The sequence below is a fragment of the Peromyscus eremicus genome, chromosome 8a, assembly GCF_949786415.1.
Source record: "Peromyscus eremicus chromosome 8a, PerEre_H2_v1, whole genome shotgun sequence".
Taxonomy (NCBI): domain Eukaryota; kingdom Metazoa; phylum Chordata; class Mammalia; order Rodentia; family Cricetidae; genus Peromyscus; species Peromyscus eremicus.
In genome coordinates this window covers 13377716-13391869 of record NC_081423.1, presented here as the reverse complement: position 1 = coordinate 13391869, position 14154 = coordinate 13377716, and the positions used below count along the sequence as shown (strand labels likewise).

Sequence of the window (14154 nt, the reverse complement as noted above, 5' to 3'; positions counted from 1 at the left end):
GCATGGCCCTTTAATGGCACCAGTCCTGTGCCTCTGCCAACTGCTGGCCGCCCTGAGTTCTCTGTTCTTCTGGGTTGAACTCCTACCATAAACTCCCCCCTTTCCTTCCTCTCGTGAAAATTCTGCAGTGTAGGCAGGGATCCAGAAGAGGGAAAATCACTGCAGTTCCCAGCAGCACTCTGCAATATGACAGTGGATGGTTCGCTGCAGCGTCCATGGCTGCCATTTGTCTCTGGAAGGTGTGCCGTGATTGCCTGTCAGGAGTGGGGCTTCCTGCCAAGCACACTGCAGCCTTCCCACAGATTCCACAATGGGTACTCAGCTTCCTCCAGCTCCCATGGAAGTTCCCAAATCGAAACAAGTTTGGTCCTGCCAGACATTTTGGTCAAATATTTCCTCACCATTACAGTTTTGTCAGATTCAAAATGACAGGGGTGAGGGCTGGTTTGTAAGACCTTGAAGGGAGGTACATAGGAGCCGCCTTTGAATGGTTTGAGAACATCAGCGGAGCTACTGAGGGGCAAGGGGCTGCAGGAGTCTTTCTTATCTTTAATCTCAGGACTAATATTTCAATCAGGCACATATGCCTGTCAAAACAGGAGCAAAGGTTCCTTTGGGATGGAAGAGGTCACTTAGAAAATACATAGGTTGAGACCACCCAGTACAAATAAGCCTACTTAAGAGGGAAACAGTCTCAGGCATCACAAAATCAAAAGAAATAGTCCTGAGGTGGAGGACAAAACTGGACCCCACCCACCATGGAAACAGAAACTCAGCATTGACCTTAGGAGTGGCTGTAGCTAGTTTGTAGCCTCAGAGGGAACCTTTCAAGCACTATACGCCATTGCTGTGGGCTACTTGTCTTCAGAGGATAAAGGAAGGAAGTGGGACACTGTCACTTATTCCCACCCACACTCAGCTGACACAGTTACTCCTCCAGGTATTCCTCCAAAAGCTCTCAGTTCTTCTATTTCTCTGAACAGACAGCCCCCCCAGTGTGTGGTCACATGAAGAATAAATCAAAGGCAAATTAAAGATAAAGTGATATAACCTAAGAAAACAGTAGAAAGCATCCCCAGTCATGTGATGAGGTAGAAATGCCATCTGGAAATACCAAGAGAGCCCCTGGGAGGAACTCTTAGTGCCCCACAAGCTCAAGATAATATTAAGACAATACTCTTTCACCGATGAGACCACGCTGGACCACCTAGCTGGCAAGCGTATCAGTGGCAATAAGGCTTTTCCCTTTGAGAGACCAAGCTGGAGATGACCTTTTGGAAATACCAGCATGAGTAGGCAATGCCTCTAACTGGGACACTGTGGACCGGGGCAGAATCCCCATGAGGCTGATGTCCCAAGGTCTGCAAGGTGGGTGATCTCAAGAGATGCTCACCACCACCTTCCCTAGGCCCCCACACCCTTGGCAAAGAAATCCAGGATGAATTACTGACCCAAAACACTTATTAAAGATGCAGAATGAAAAGGTTGGAAAAGAGGCTAGAGAGAGAAAAATGAAAGAAAGAAAAGGAAGAGGAGGAGAAAGGAACAGTGTGGGAAAATAGAGGGCGAGAGAGAGAGAGAGAGAGAGAGAGAGAGAGAGAGAGAGAGAGAGAGAGAGAGAATAGAAGAGCGAGGCGAGAGAAAGGGGAGATGGTGGGGTTGGAGAGAGAAATGAAGAATTGTACAGGGGAAAGATGAGGAGGAAGAGGGAGTTGAAGGAGAGAGGGAAAGGTGGGGGTGGGGACTTTGGTTGGATCTGTGGCATTTGATGTCTTAAGCTGAGCTGAGTTCATCCAGCATAGCAGGTTCATTACAGCACCCCCTGTACTGTTCCATATGCCTGAAGCATTTTTGTTTATTTTTTAAATGCATGATGAAGGAGAAGAAGAGTAAAAATGAAAATAAGGTGAAGTTTTCTTCTCTGGTTTCTTTGACAAATGCAGTTAGTGGCCAAGAGCGCTTGGAAAATAATAGCAGCCATGACCTGCTCTCTGGGGAACAGGGAGCTGGCCTTCTCCCTCAGTCTGGCTCCACGGGCTGACTCTGACCCTGACCCAGATGGAGATCATGCTTCCATCATCGTTCTTGATGCTCTAGGGGAGAACAGGATGCCCTAGTCCTCTAGGCATGCCACTAGGTTTCTGCCTTCCAGGCATGCCACCCCAGCCACTCCGCCAGTGTTTCCTGAGCCCCTGTGACTTGCCAGGAGCCGTACTGCCTAGGATATAAACCAGCAACACTATTCTTCAGACATTTACAGATAGAGAGGAACAACTTAGAGCCCCACTTTTTTCTCATCTATAAAATGAAGAGAATTGTCTCAGGAGGTTTTAGGCTTGGTTTTCTTGGACATCTCAAATCCTATAGGGTAAGGCTCAGAGTGACTGGGGGATACTAAGATTCCCCACTTTTCCTAGAGCAGCTCTACTTCATTCTGTTGAAGATATTGATATACTACTTAAGCTTGAATTTATAAAGATGCTTCCACTACTCAGGGAGATTTGAGAACTGGTGAATAAAATTCTCTCATGTTCTAAAATTTAAAGTTCTCTGTTTTATTACTAAGGTTAGTCCTTGGAGCCTCTGCCTATAAGAAACCATTCACTCATTCAATCATCAAACACTCAAGGAGATTCTTACCATGAAGGGGGCTAATAGACAGCAAATGAATGAATGAACAAGCTAAGAAGACAGAGTGCCCACTATACAGAGAGACATGGAAGGTAGGAGGAGGCAGGAGAGAGAGTCCTGGGTCTGATTAGCCTTGGAGTCAAGGCTTCAAATGAAAGGGACATCCTTGGAAGATGAGGCGAAGATGACTTTGGACAGAAACGAAGGTGAAAGCCAGGTGGAGAGAATGACCCTGGCATTCCAGGACCAGGAAAATCAGGTCACAGAGGGCCCAGGAAGAGTGGTGAGAGATGAGAGGGGATCGGGAGGGTGGCAGGGCCAGGTGACTGTGGGACTTGAAGACTGCAGGAATAGCCTAGATTGAACTAAAGTGCAGAGGGACATCATCTTTGTTGGGTTACCTGGAGGGGGCTGGTGTGATCTCACTGCACTACGTGAAGAACACTGAAGAGTCAAAAGGAAGGCTGAGAACCAAACAAGCAAAAATGGAAAGCGCTCTCAGGGTGGTGCAGATACCAGACAAAGGAGACATGAGGCTGAGTAGCTGGAACTGCGTGGGAAGGTCCAGTGAGGCATAGGGGGGAAGGAAAAGAAGATCCTGTCATCAGTCCGCACTATCTATAGTCTTTTGATATGGAACACATACAATTTGGGGTCTTAACCTCACCTTCCAGAGACTAGTTCTGCCTTCTGCTCACCCATTTTGGTAAAAATGCCAAAAGTTGAGCTAGTTTCCTTCATCTTTTTGAGCATTTGGGGGGAAGTGCAGCTTTAGATAGACCTCTTTGAGAAGTCTTATGGAGAAAAGTGCTGGGGCAATCTCCATATTGGGAACTTGGATAAAAGATTTAGACCATAGCACTAACTCTTTGATTGTAGATGTGCGTGCAGTAACACCTGCCAACAGTTAGGACCAAACAATTAAATGGAAAGGAACAGAGACTGAATTCAAAGACCCAGGGGAGAGTGATTAATTGTGACACTAAGGTCCTTCCACGGACTCAGAACTGTGCCTCAAATTCAGAGGCCAAGGGGACTACTAAGACACCCTTTTCTCCTTTGGGAACATGTTCTCCAGCTAGGAAAACAAGACCACATAAAAATAGACAGATATCTAACTAGCTAAAGGAACAGAATAAGGAATCAGGGTCTTGAGGATGATAGCTTGTTCGAGTCCCAACCCTGAGACTTGGGTCAATTTATCTAACCCTCTTTAACCAGAAGCAATGCTTAACAGCTTTCTACTGGGGATTACGTGGGATTTGAAAATATTTTGTTATAAAATGTGGCATAAATAGTAAGGGTCATTGCTGATTCTAAGTACAGAATAAGAAGGGAGGAGGTAAACGTGTCAGCAAATAAAGCTGTACAAAAGGAAAAAGAATCAAATTAAGAGCCTCCTGCTCAACTCACCAATGGCTTCCCAGTATCTAAAATGGGGATTGGCAACCCATGGCCTCAAGTCTATTCCACCATCTGTTTTATGAATAAATATGTATTAAACACAACCACAGACATTGTCTACACATCATTTATCACTTCTTCCCACCGTTAACAGACATGAATGACTTAAACAGAACCACAGCGGAGCAAAGTGAAATGTTTACTCTTTGGTCCTAAGCCTAAAGGTTAAACCCCAATTAACAAAGAAAAGTGTTCTGATAGTTAAATAAATATGAAATGAGCCATATCATTCCTCCATGTCACCTACAACTCTGTGTCACATTTGGTATCACTTCCCAAGAGCCTATTCCATCCCTCAGTGGCATTACAGGATCTCATCCCCCTGCCACAGTAGGGATATGGATGGATTCTTGTTCAGAGTCTGTATCATATCCTTTACAGTGCACACCTCTAACAAGTCCCAAGTTTGACCAATTCAATCTGAGTCATATACGGGAAATCATAATATACTAAAAGGATGAATGTATTTCATTCATTCTAAAAATATTGATAACACATTATTGAGAGGGAAAGAAAGCTGAAACAAATTTACTCTTAATTAAATAGGTATGCAGCCGGGCGGTGGTGGCGCATGCCTTTAATTCCAGCACTCGGGAGGCAGAGGCAGGCGGATCTTTGTAGCAAAGCTGCACGGAGAAACCCTGTCTCAGAAAAAAAAAAAAAACAATAAATAGGTGTGCAAATATTGATGCCACACTAGCTATAGAACTCTGTGCAGTGGATGTAGTAGTGTGTGCGTAGAGTCCCAGCTACTCTGAGACTGAGGCAAGAAGTCAAGGATAACTTGAGCAACATAGCAAGATCTCACCTCTTAGATAAATTTTTTAAAATTGCTCTATGACAAAAAAGGCAAGTTAGATAATATGTGATTCAATTCATTTATTCTATGAAAATTCATTGAAGATCTGCTCTGTGCCAATTCAAGGGCAAAAGTTCAGAGCAGACTATCGCCACGTTTTGTTCTCAGGGAGCTTCTGGTTTAGCTGAAAAGGCAGAGTGTCAGGAGATAACAACACTACAGGGAGACAAGGACATACCAAAGTGTGTAAAGCTTGGGGGTGACAGGGTGATAAGTGTGCTCCCTGGGAACACCACTTTCGCGCATTCCCCCCCCCCCCGTAAGTCGTGGCAGAAGGTCCAAGACCCACTTACAAACATCTCATGCCTTTATTTGCCTTCTATCAAATGAGCTAGCGTTGACCTAGTAACCACCATAGATATCTCTTTTAATCATCACAATTGTGTGATGTTTTATGTCGGCCAACTCACATGTCCCAGACCAGCAAGTAGTCCAAGCCAATCACGAGTCCAATCCTATGCACTTAACCCTTCACAGTATCACCTACACACACTCCAGAACGGAGAGCTGGAGCAGCAGTACAGAGGAAGCCTGAGGTGCGCAGCTCACAGAGGTGACATTGGTGGCTCTGGCTGCCAACCAGATGGACACTGACTGACTCTCTGAGGACCTCTGATAGGGGCAAAAGGCACAGTTGGAGTACAAACCGTTTGTGTTTAGTAAGTCAATGATCAAGGGAAAACTAGGAACTACTGCAGAGAGCAGCTCTGACTCCCAGGCTCCAGGCATGCAGCAGGATGCTGGATCACTCCGGGAATGATTCTGGACTCTAGCCAGGTTATTAATTAAGCCCTAACCACCAAGACCAAAGGAACTCCCTATCAATTAGTGGATAGCTGAGAGCCCATGAGACTTAAGGCCTCCCGAGGGCTGTGTCTTTCAACCAGGTGAACTCCCCAGGATAAAGGGCCCAGAGGGGATTGGAGACAGAAGAGTTGGAACACAAATATGTAGCTCATTGAAAGAGAAAACTGTGTTTCCTAAACTTCCTAGGCCCTGTCTAGGACACAGAATTTTCACATTAGCTTAGTGATTCAGATACTCAGCTTCAAGTTCTCACTCTGCCTGTACCAAACACAATGCGGGACACAAAATTTTAAATGACCATAATTAAAAATAAAATCAAACTTCTAAAAATTATGTGGAGCTGGAGAAATGGCTCAGCTGTTCAGAGCACTTGCTGCTCTTGCAGAGGACCCAAGTTCGGTTTCCAGCACCCGCTTCAGGTTCTCACAACTGCCTGTAACTCCAGCTCCAACATTCCCTGGAATCACATGTGCACCCCCCAATTTAAAAATAAATTGTTAAAAATGACCATTTAAAATAGCATCCACCCAAGCAATGATTTAAAAAAGTTAGTCGTCATGGACTGACCAAGTGTAAGGGCAGAGGCATTGGTAAAAGAGCCTCCTGTACACAATGGTAGACACACACAACTTTCCAGAAGGCTAAGCTGTAAAGTGATCATTTCAACAGAGAGTTAAATATAGTTACTTTCACCTACTAATTCTTTTATGAATTTATTCAGAGGAGATAATTAGACAAATGTGCCAAGGTTTACACAGAAAACATGTTGTTTATGGCATTATTAATAATACCAAGTATTTAGAAATATCTAAATATCATCAAATGGAGATTATTTAAAGAGATGAAGGTACATTACATAACAGAATCCTGCCCCTAGTTAGAAGGATATCTGGAATTTGGAAGGCACAGTGTGACACTTCAAGGTTCTTCATTGAAGGGAAGACTTCCTGTCCATCATTCCATCCACGCAAACAGACAGCACGCACACATACTGCACCATAAGACACCATAAGACCCGTTCAAGTTAGAAGTGCTTACTGGCTCTGGGTGGTGAGGTAGCCATGTTTTTTTTCTTTCCTTATAAAAATACCTATGTTATTTGAACTTTTATAATGAGTGTGTGGTATCTTTACAAATAGAAAATCAACTATATTTCAAGGTCTAATGAAAACTTCTAAAAGGGACATAGCTTTCCAGAGAAGGGGCAGTGCTGAGATTGGAATAACAGCTAGCTAGTTTTAGAGGAGAATGGAAAGGGAGTTTGAAACCTGTGCAGGTTTTGTGTGGAGTGATTCAAGCCCTAGACAAGCTAGCAAGGCCCACCACTTAGGAATCTGCTCCAGAGTCAGTCCTGAAGCTGAAGGGCCAGCTCTGTCATTTTCCAAATAACTAAGCGTGGGACAAATTACTTACCCTTCTGTTTCTTGGTGTCCAAATTTATAAAGTAAGAAACTGATACCACCTGCCTCTAAGAGTGTCAGGAGGACTCAGAGAGTAATGAAAAGCACCCATCACAATGCCTGGAGTATGACCAATGGTCACTAGACACTAACACTCACAAAACCCAGGTCTATCTTGTGGAGTTCACATTCTCAGAGTTGAAGTGCTAATGAACAGTAAAGGACCATTAGACAATGAAATCCACAGAAGCAGGCACTGGGATGTCTAGACTATGAAGTTCAAGGTGAAGGGTACAAGATGCACGGTTTCCGGCATGTGACCCTCTCATCCATCTCAGTTTCTCACTTTGCAAGCTGAGAATCATGTACAGGAGGTCATGTTGAGGATTTAGTGTCAAATGCCCACACCTCACTTAGTCACAGTGAGTTTTCAATACATGCTTCTTATTCTAAACATACACTAATTATTTGACTATGAAGCAAGCAGCAAGCTTCCTGTCCTCACAGGTATCCAGGTAGGCTTAGCAACCACTTACGGAAGGATACAGAGACTTATTCATAAAAGGACCATACTTCTAGATTCAACTAGACCTAAAAGCCTATGCAAAGTCATAGGCTCATGGGACTGACTTTAAAGCTGTTGGCATGACATGCAGGGTGAGTCACCTTAGGGAGTCACATGACAATGCCATGGTCAGAGACTAGCCTGATTTTCAGGCCAGTGAGCCAGGTGGTGATGCTTCTTCTAAACTGCTCATTCTTTCTTAAACCCAGCTCTACTGCTCTGGGAAAGCTGAAGAGGGTGGTTTACAGAGCCCTTGAGTATGGCTGGCTACAAGCTACATTCCCTCTCCCCATAAACACACACAACTACGCAGTCCCTGGGACCCATAAGGAGACACGGCTCCAGGCAGATACTACCCCAATAGGAAGCACATGCTAGTCACTTCCTGTCTGCTAGGTTGTGCTCTTAGCTCCTTGTCAACATTATCTCACTTACTCCTCACGAGACTGAGCCACTGCTGGGTATCATCCCATTTTACAGATGACAATTTAAAAAGTGGAGTCCTTCAGTGAGGAATAAATAGGGTCTAAGGTATACTTAGAACATGAAGGTGATTGATTTCAAAAAGCTTTATGGCAGCATCTCAAATGGACTTGAATCCATTTTAGGACCAGACACATATATGCACCCAGGATCTGGGTCAGGTGAACCCTCTCAAGGCAGTAGGAGTGGGGAAAGCCAGTGTGGCCAGGGGTAATCTAGAACCCTAGAGAAAGCAGAAGACCGAGAGAAAAAGTCTAGGCTGCACTCTACCTGTTACACAGGAACCGGCAAGCAGCAGAAACTGAGTGTGTTTTCAGGAGTTCCTGCTTCAGAAGCAAAGGACTATTGTTAGAGAAGCCCAGAGTTTGGGTCGGCTCAGTAAGATGAGGTGCCACAGCTTCCTCTCTCTAAGATAACCAAGTGCTGGGAAGGGAGATGTATTTGTCACTTACTTTCTTTTCAGATCTCTTGGTTAACCAGGCAGGCTGTGAACTGGCATTAGTGCACACCTCTCTGGCTTGCTTTGGTATGCCAAGGCTAGGTCAGGACAGTCCCCTACCTCTCTCATACCTGGAGTAATTTTTCCAACCACTGCTAGCATCTGTCCACACACCAAAGCTTCCTGGGTGTCTTGAGATGGCAGATACCCAGATTCAAATTGTATCTCTTTGACCTTCTGAGAGCCCTGAGCTTTCTCATCAGTCAGGATGATACCTCACCCTTCTGTTGTAAAAGTTAAATGAGATACTTACGTACTAGAAAGGCAGCGGGGGCAGTACTAGTGAGCCAAAGTCTGGAGCTTCACAGTTTAGGGTCAGAACCTGGCTCTACCACTAGCCGTTAATCCTTAGACATGCTACTGAGCCTCAGTGTCATGGACTGTAAAATGGGTGGAATAGCACCTGTCTATGTAGGAGTTTTGTGGTGAGTGAATGGGTTCAGAATTGCCAAGTGCTTGCCACTGCACCTGTCACATTAGTGGCGACTCAGTAAGTGTGAGTTGTTATGATTAATGTGTGGAAAGCCCTCAGCATGGTAAAAATGAGCATTCAATAAATGGTGGCTGTTATTCTTACAAGGTACATGCTCCTCGGAGAATTTTGTGCACATTTATCTCCTTGAAAGCAATAAAAATGAAGATGTTAGCGAAGAATCTGGTCCTTAAGTAAATGTCAGTCATAGCTGAGAAAAGCCACAGTTCCTTTGTCCCTGCAGGGTACCCAGAACCTCCAGCTGCCCTGCCTATGCCCAGGCTCTCCTCTGCTTCCTGTGGACCTGTCCTTCGCTCAGCCGTCCACCCTCTCAGCATGTGTTCATTAAGCACCTACAGAAAGCCCAAAGGAGGCCTGGAAAGCCAAGCACAGAACGCAAAAGCTCCAGCTGCATCCTCTCTAGTTACAGGGTAGTGGGCGATTCACACTAAGTAGGTGTGCACACAAACGGTTGTCTAATGACATCTGGTTTTGTATCCTAAAGGATGTGATGGTAGGGATCCCTTGGGATCCATTTTGCCGCTATCTCCACTTCCCTGCCCTCCCACCTCCCTGGCAATTAAAATTATCTATTAAAATTCTGTTTTAATTTCAAGAAGGCTGTGCAGATGAAATCATGCAAAGCAATTTTTTGAGACAGTCTTGTTTTTCCTACTCTGTCCGGGTGATGTATGCCAATATTTTCTTCCTTTTTATTGCTGAGTAGTATTTCACATGTTGGATGCAGCATAGACATCTAAGATGGTGTGGTCTGGCATTAGGGATATGGCTAAGGAGGAGGTCATTGTGAAGGCTCCTTAAAGAAGTGCTATTTAAGCTGGTTGCTCACTGATGACAAGTTGGCTGGGTGGTGATTGCAGGAAAAGGAAGTGATCTAGGTAGATCGGGGAATTTCGTTTTAAGGCCCTACACCCCAAGGGTACCTCACTCACTAAGGGGACTGAGAGAAGGTGGCATGGTGGGTTGAATCCTAGACCCTCACTCAAAGGAAACTCGGCTAAGAGGTTAGAACTTGCTGATTGTGGTTTCTCCCTTTTCAGGCTCTTTTTGACGGCGGCGTATAAAGGCTGTCTGGTCTCTAACGCTGGTCCCACAAATGCAGTGACCGACCATGGTTCTCAGCTGAACACCTCCAAAAAAAAAAAAGGTTGCAGAGGTGACTCACTGCCCACATGTGAACTTCAGCCAAGACTCCACAACCGAGCCCAGCCCTCTGAGTCTCCCTGATGCCTCAATTCTGTCCTAGTCATACCCTTCTGGGTTTAGTGAGGCTATTTAAGAAGTTAAGTTACCCTCGTTGAAACACGGGGAAGCAACATGGAAGAAAATGGCCCCAGTGGAGAAATTTCTGATTGACATAAGTGGGGAAGTTCCCTTGGGAACATCATGGACCATCTAAGCAGCAGAGCCCCAGGTCATCTCTTACTCTGTTTATTTACATGCTATGACAAGAAGATGTGTTTAAGGCTCCCATAGCCTTGCACCGCAATTCAATGCTCTGGGAAAAGCAGCCGTATGGTCTAGACATAACAGGTTCATTTCAGAGTTCACGCATTCCGAGTGTGGCACTGTCCCCTAAATGGTACTTTTGTTGTCCTTTTGTTCAAGACAACGAGCTTCTTCTAGGATCAGAACTGTTTCTTGGAATCCACTGGCAGACAAGCCCATCAGTTCTCTTGGTAGGTCAGATGTTTCATAATTAGCCTAACTCACTGGTTATCTACTCAGTGATTATGACTACAGTGACATAATATTTCAACAGCAGGGGAAACATTCCAGACAGCTAAGTAGCACAGTCAGGCTGGGAATGGCCGGCGGGGCTTCCTGCATCAAGAGGAGTGGACCGCTACATCCTGCCTGGCCATTCTCCTTGTCTCCATCATTAGATACTGCTCTAAAGACCTAAGGGAGATGTGCTCAGGACAAGTGTGTGGTTCTTCTCCCTCTCACTGAGGCTCGATGGCCCAGCAAAGTATGAAAGTGAGGCCCGTGCTCCTAAAGCGAAGCAGTCTGGAGTCTGTGGAGCTTGTGAAACAACCACACCACCGCAGGAGCAAATCACAACAGGTGCGATTCAAGGAAGATGGGAACACGAAGAGTCCACCTGGCGTAACTGAGGCTGATAGCCAAACGCCTGAAGACCAGGGGCTAATGGGGAAGACACAAGCATCCCGGCACCATCACCCTGCCTCCTACTCACTGTCTTTCCCCAGGTCCCACAAGGCAGGAGGCTTTCGCAGCATCTCTATCCAGACCTCCCCCAGTCTCAGGAAGCATTTCCCAGTTTTCAAAAGGAAGAAACTCACAACTAGCAAGTCTCTGGTGGAAATGCCAACAGCCTCCCCAAGTGCCATCCAGGTCAACGGCAACCTCTCTGAACAGGATATTGTGTCCTCTGACCTTGCCTTCCTGAGGCTGGCTCAGCATCTCGAGGATGGGCCTCGAAGACTCAAAATGCCCCACCCATTTCTCCCTAGGATGTCCAAGGTGCAAAGCAATGGGCCTGTTAGCTTCTGCTTGGAATCTGGGACTTGGAGGTCCTCAGAGAAAGCAACAGCTGCCATTCAGGTTCCAGATGATATTTGTCATAGTCCAGGCTGGGAAGCTAGAGAGCCTACATTCGGCCCAGAAAGCTCAGCTGAAGGAAGCAACTGTATACCCGCTTTGGTCACCATGTGCCCGGGGGATGGGCCGAGAGTGCTGACATCAGATCTGGAAAGATTCCCCTCCTGCTTAAACACCAACAGCAGCGCCAACAACACCCCAGGCACAGGAAAACTCACACCTGAATTGCTTTTGCCCAAAGATAACCCTGACAGCAAAGACCTTGGCCTTCTGTCTTCTCAGTCAAAGAAAATGTGTGTTCCCTCACCCTCACGGACTCACAGCTCCTCTGAGCCAGGCTCCCATAGCCAGCCAGCCCATGTAGGAAGAGCCTCTGATTGCCCAGCATTGAGTGACAATCACCAGGACCTGGAGTCACTCAAAAGTGGCAGTGCATCCAAGTCTGTCCCTGTGTGTCGGGAGCATGTGACAAAGCTCCCCAGCCAGTCAGACAGCCTAGACCTTCAGACTGGCCTTGGAAGTGAGCACCTCGCTTCCTCCTTCCCAAGGCACGAGAACAAACCTCAGAGCAGCAGAGAGCTCGGTGGTAGTAATCACAGTCACCTGGCACAGGGGGAGGAGCTCTGTGACCTCCAAGGCCGGCTGCAATCAGTAGAGGAATCACTGCACTCAAACCAAGAGAAAATTAAAGTCCTATTGAATGTGATTCAAGATCTGGAGAAAGCTCGTGCTCTCACTGAAGGGTAAGGTGAACTTCTTTATATTAAAAATCTCTGAGTGAAGTCAGTCCTTTGCTGGGAAGGAGTAGAGTGGAAGCGCAGGATAATGACGGATGAGGCTGTGTCCTCTTACGAGAGTTAACAAATTTGCATTGCTTTAGTTTTATGTGTGTTTGTCCCAAAGGACTTCAGGGAACCACTAAGCTAGGCTTAGTCTCTACTAACTGCTTTGATGACTTGGGCTAGTCTGACACTGACCAGCTCTGTTATGTGAAAATGAGGTCGAAGCTCGGACAGAAGAAAGTCAGAGCATACTCCCCCAAGCGATGGGCACGGTAGTGGTATGGAGAACATCAGGCAGGATTTGTTGAGGTATAGAGTGTCACCCCTCTAGAAAGGCTCTGCATTCCAAGAGAAGCAATGGCTGAAGCTCATCAAACAAGGCTGGAAGGAGAAGAAACTACTAGGAACCACCCCAGACTGCCTTAGGAGACTGTGCTGACGGAGAAACACCAAGCACAGGGATCAGGAGTCTCCATATTCATCGGCCACTCACTTGCAAAATTCCTCATCTTTCAGGACCAAGAGCGGGAAAAACACATAACATTTGAAAGCAGTTAAAGATGTACCAAGCACCCCCAAAATAGGAGGTTCCATTGCCACAACCTCATCCATCATTATCCTTGTATCTTCATGTCTCTTGGGGACATCATGAATACTGAGCTGTGGGGACTAAGATCATTGGCTGAGGTGATCGAACGTGTGTCTCACGTGGCTTTGGCCTATGTGTTTATCCTCAACCCATTCTGTCTTACAGGAGGAACTTCTATCGGACTGGCCAAGATCTCAACAACTGCAGCACCTGTCAGAACACAGCGTGCATCATATACAGGTATCAGCCCAAACTGTGGCCTGCTCTGCAGAGCAGGAAGCCGCGGGTCTGCGGAGCACACGAAGTGCAGAAAGCTGGGAAAGGCAGAGACAAGTACCTGGGCCTTAAAATGGAAGGTGTTTGTGCAATGTTTTACCTGGTTCCAAAGCAGGGACTGTTTCTTTTCTTATCCACAGGGTCTAGGAGCAAGTCCTCTGATGCAATAGGTAACCAGGAGAACAGGTACCCATCCGCCTCTGCATACACATCTGCATCTCGTCTCAGTTATTTGTCAGGAGGTGGGGAGAGGAATTCAGGAAGTTTTGAGGTTTGCCCAACTTGTGCAGAACATCTTGAGAGCGGAAGAGGCCAGGATTGGGCCTCACATCCAGATCTCTCTAATCCTAGTCCCTATCTCACTGCCTCTTCTCTACCCTGAATCTCCTATACCACACACGTCTTCTATGTCAATAACTATGAGTATTTGTGTTCACTCGTAAGTACACCATTTCTTCCCAGTGCAAGACGAACTGCAAAAACAATTATTAGGCCTGTGTTTGAATCCCCAAATCTGATAGCAGCCTGCCGGTCCTGGCCTCACTTTCCTTGTGTGGAGTAGGCTTAGTGACCTCTATTCAGACTTGCCAGGAAAACAGCTAACACAACATCTGTGAATGCACTTGGAGACTGCAAACATCTGCACACACCTGGAGGTTCATTGCTGTGATTACGAGAAAGATCAGTGGTCTCCTCACCCAGAATCCCACTTGGCAGTACAATGGAAACACAGCCAGAGCA

At 46.1% G+C, this 14154-nt stretch overlaps 1 protein-coding gene across 1 annotated transcript in view; it reads left to right on the top strand.

The window, feature by feature from the left end:
- The window catches only part of Insyn2b (inhibitory synaptic factor family member 2B), a 106541-nt gene that overhangs the window by 76020 nt on the left and 16367 nt on the right, over positions 1-14154 (top strand). The window contains exons 2-3 of the mRNA XM_059270219.1: positions 10242-12509; positions 13303-13377. Coding sequence (XP_059126202.1) covers positions 11161-12509; positions 13303-13377 — 1424 coding nt within the window. The 5' untranslated portion in view covers positions 10242-11160. The remainder of the gene's footprint in view (positions 1-10241; positions 12510-13302; positions 13378-14154) is intronic.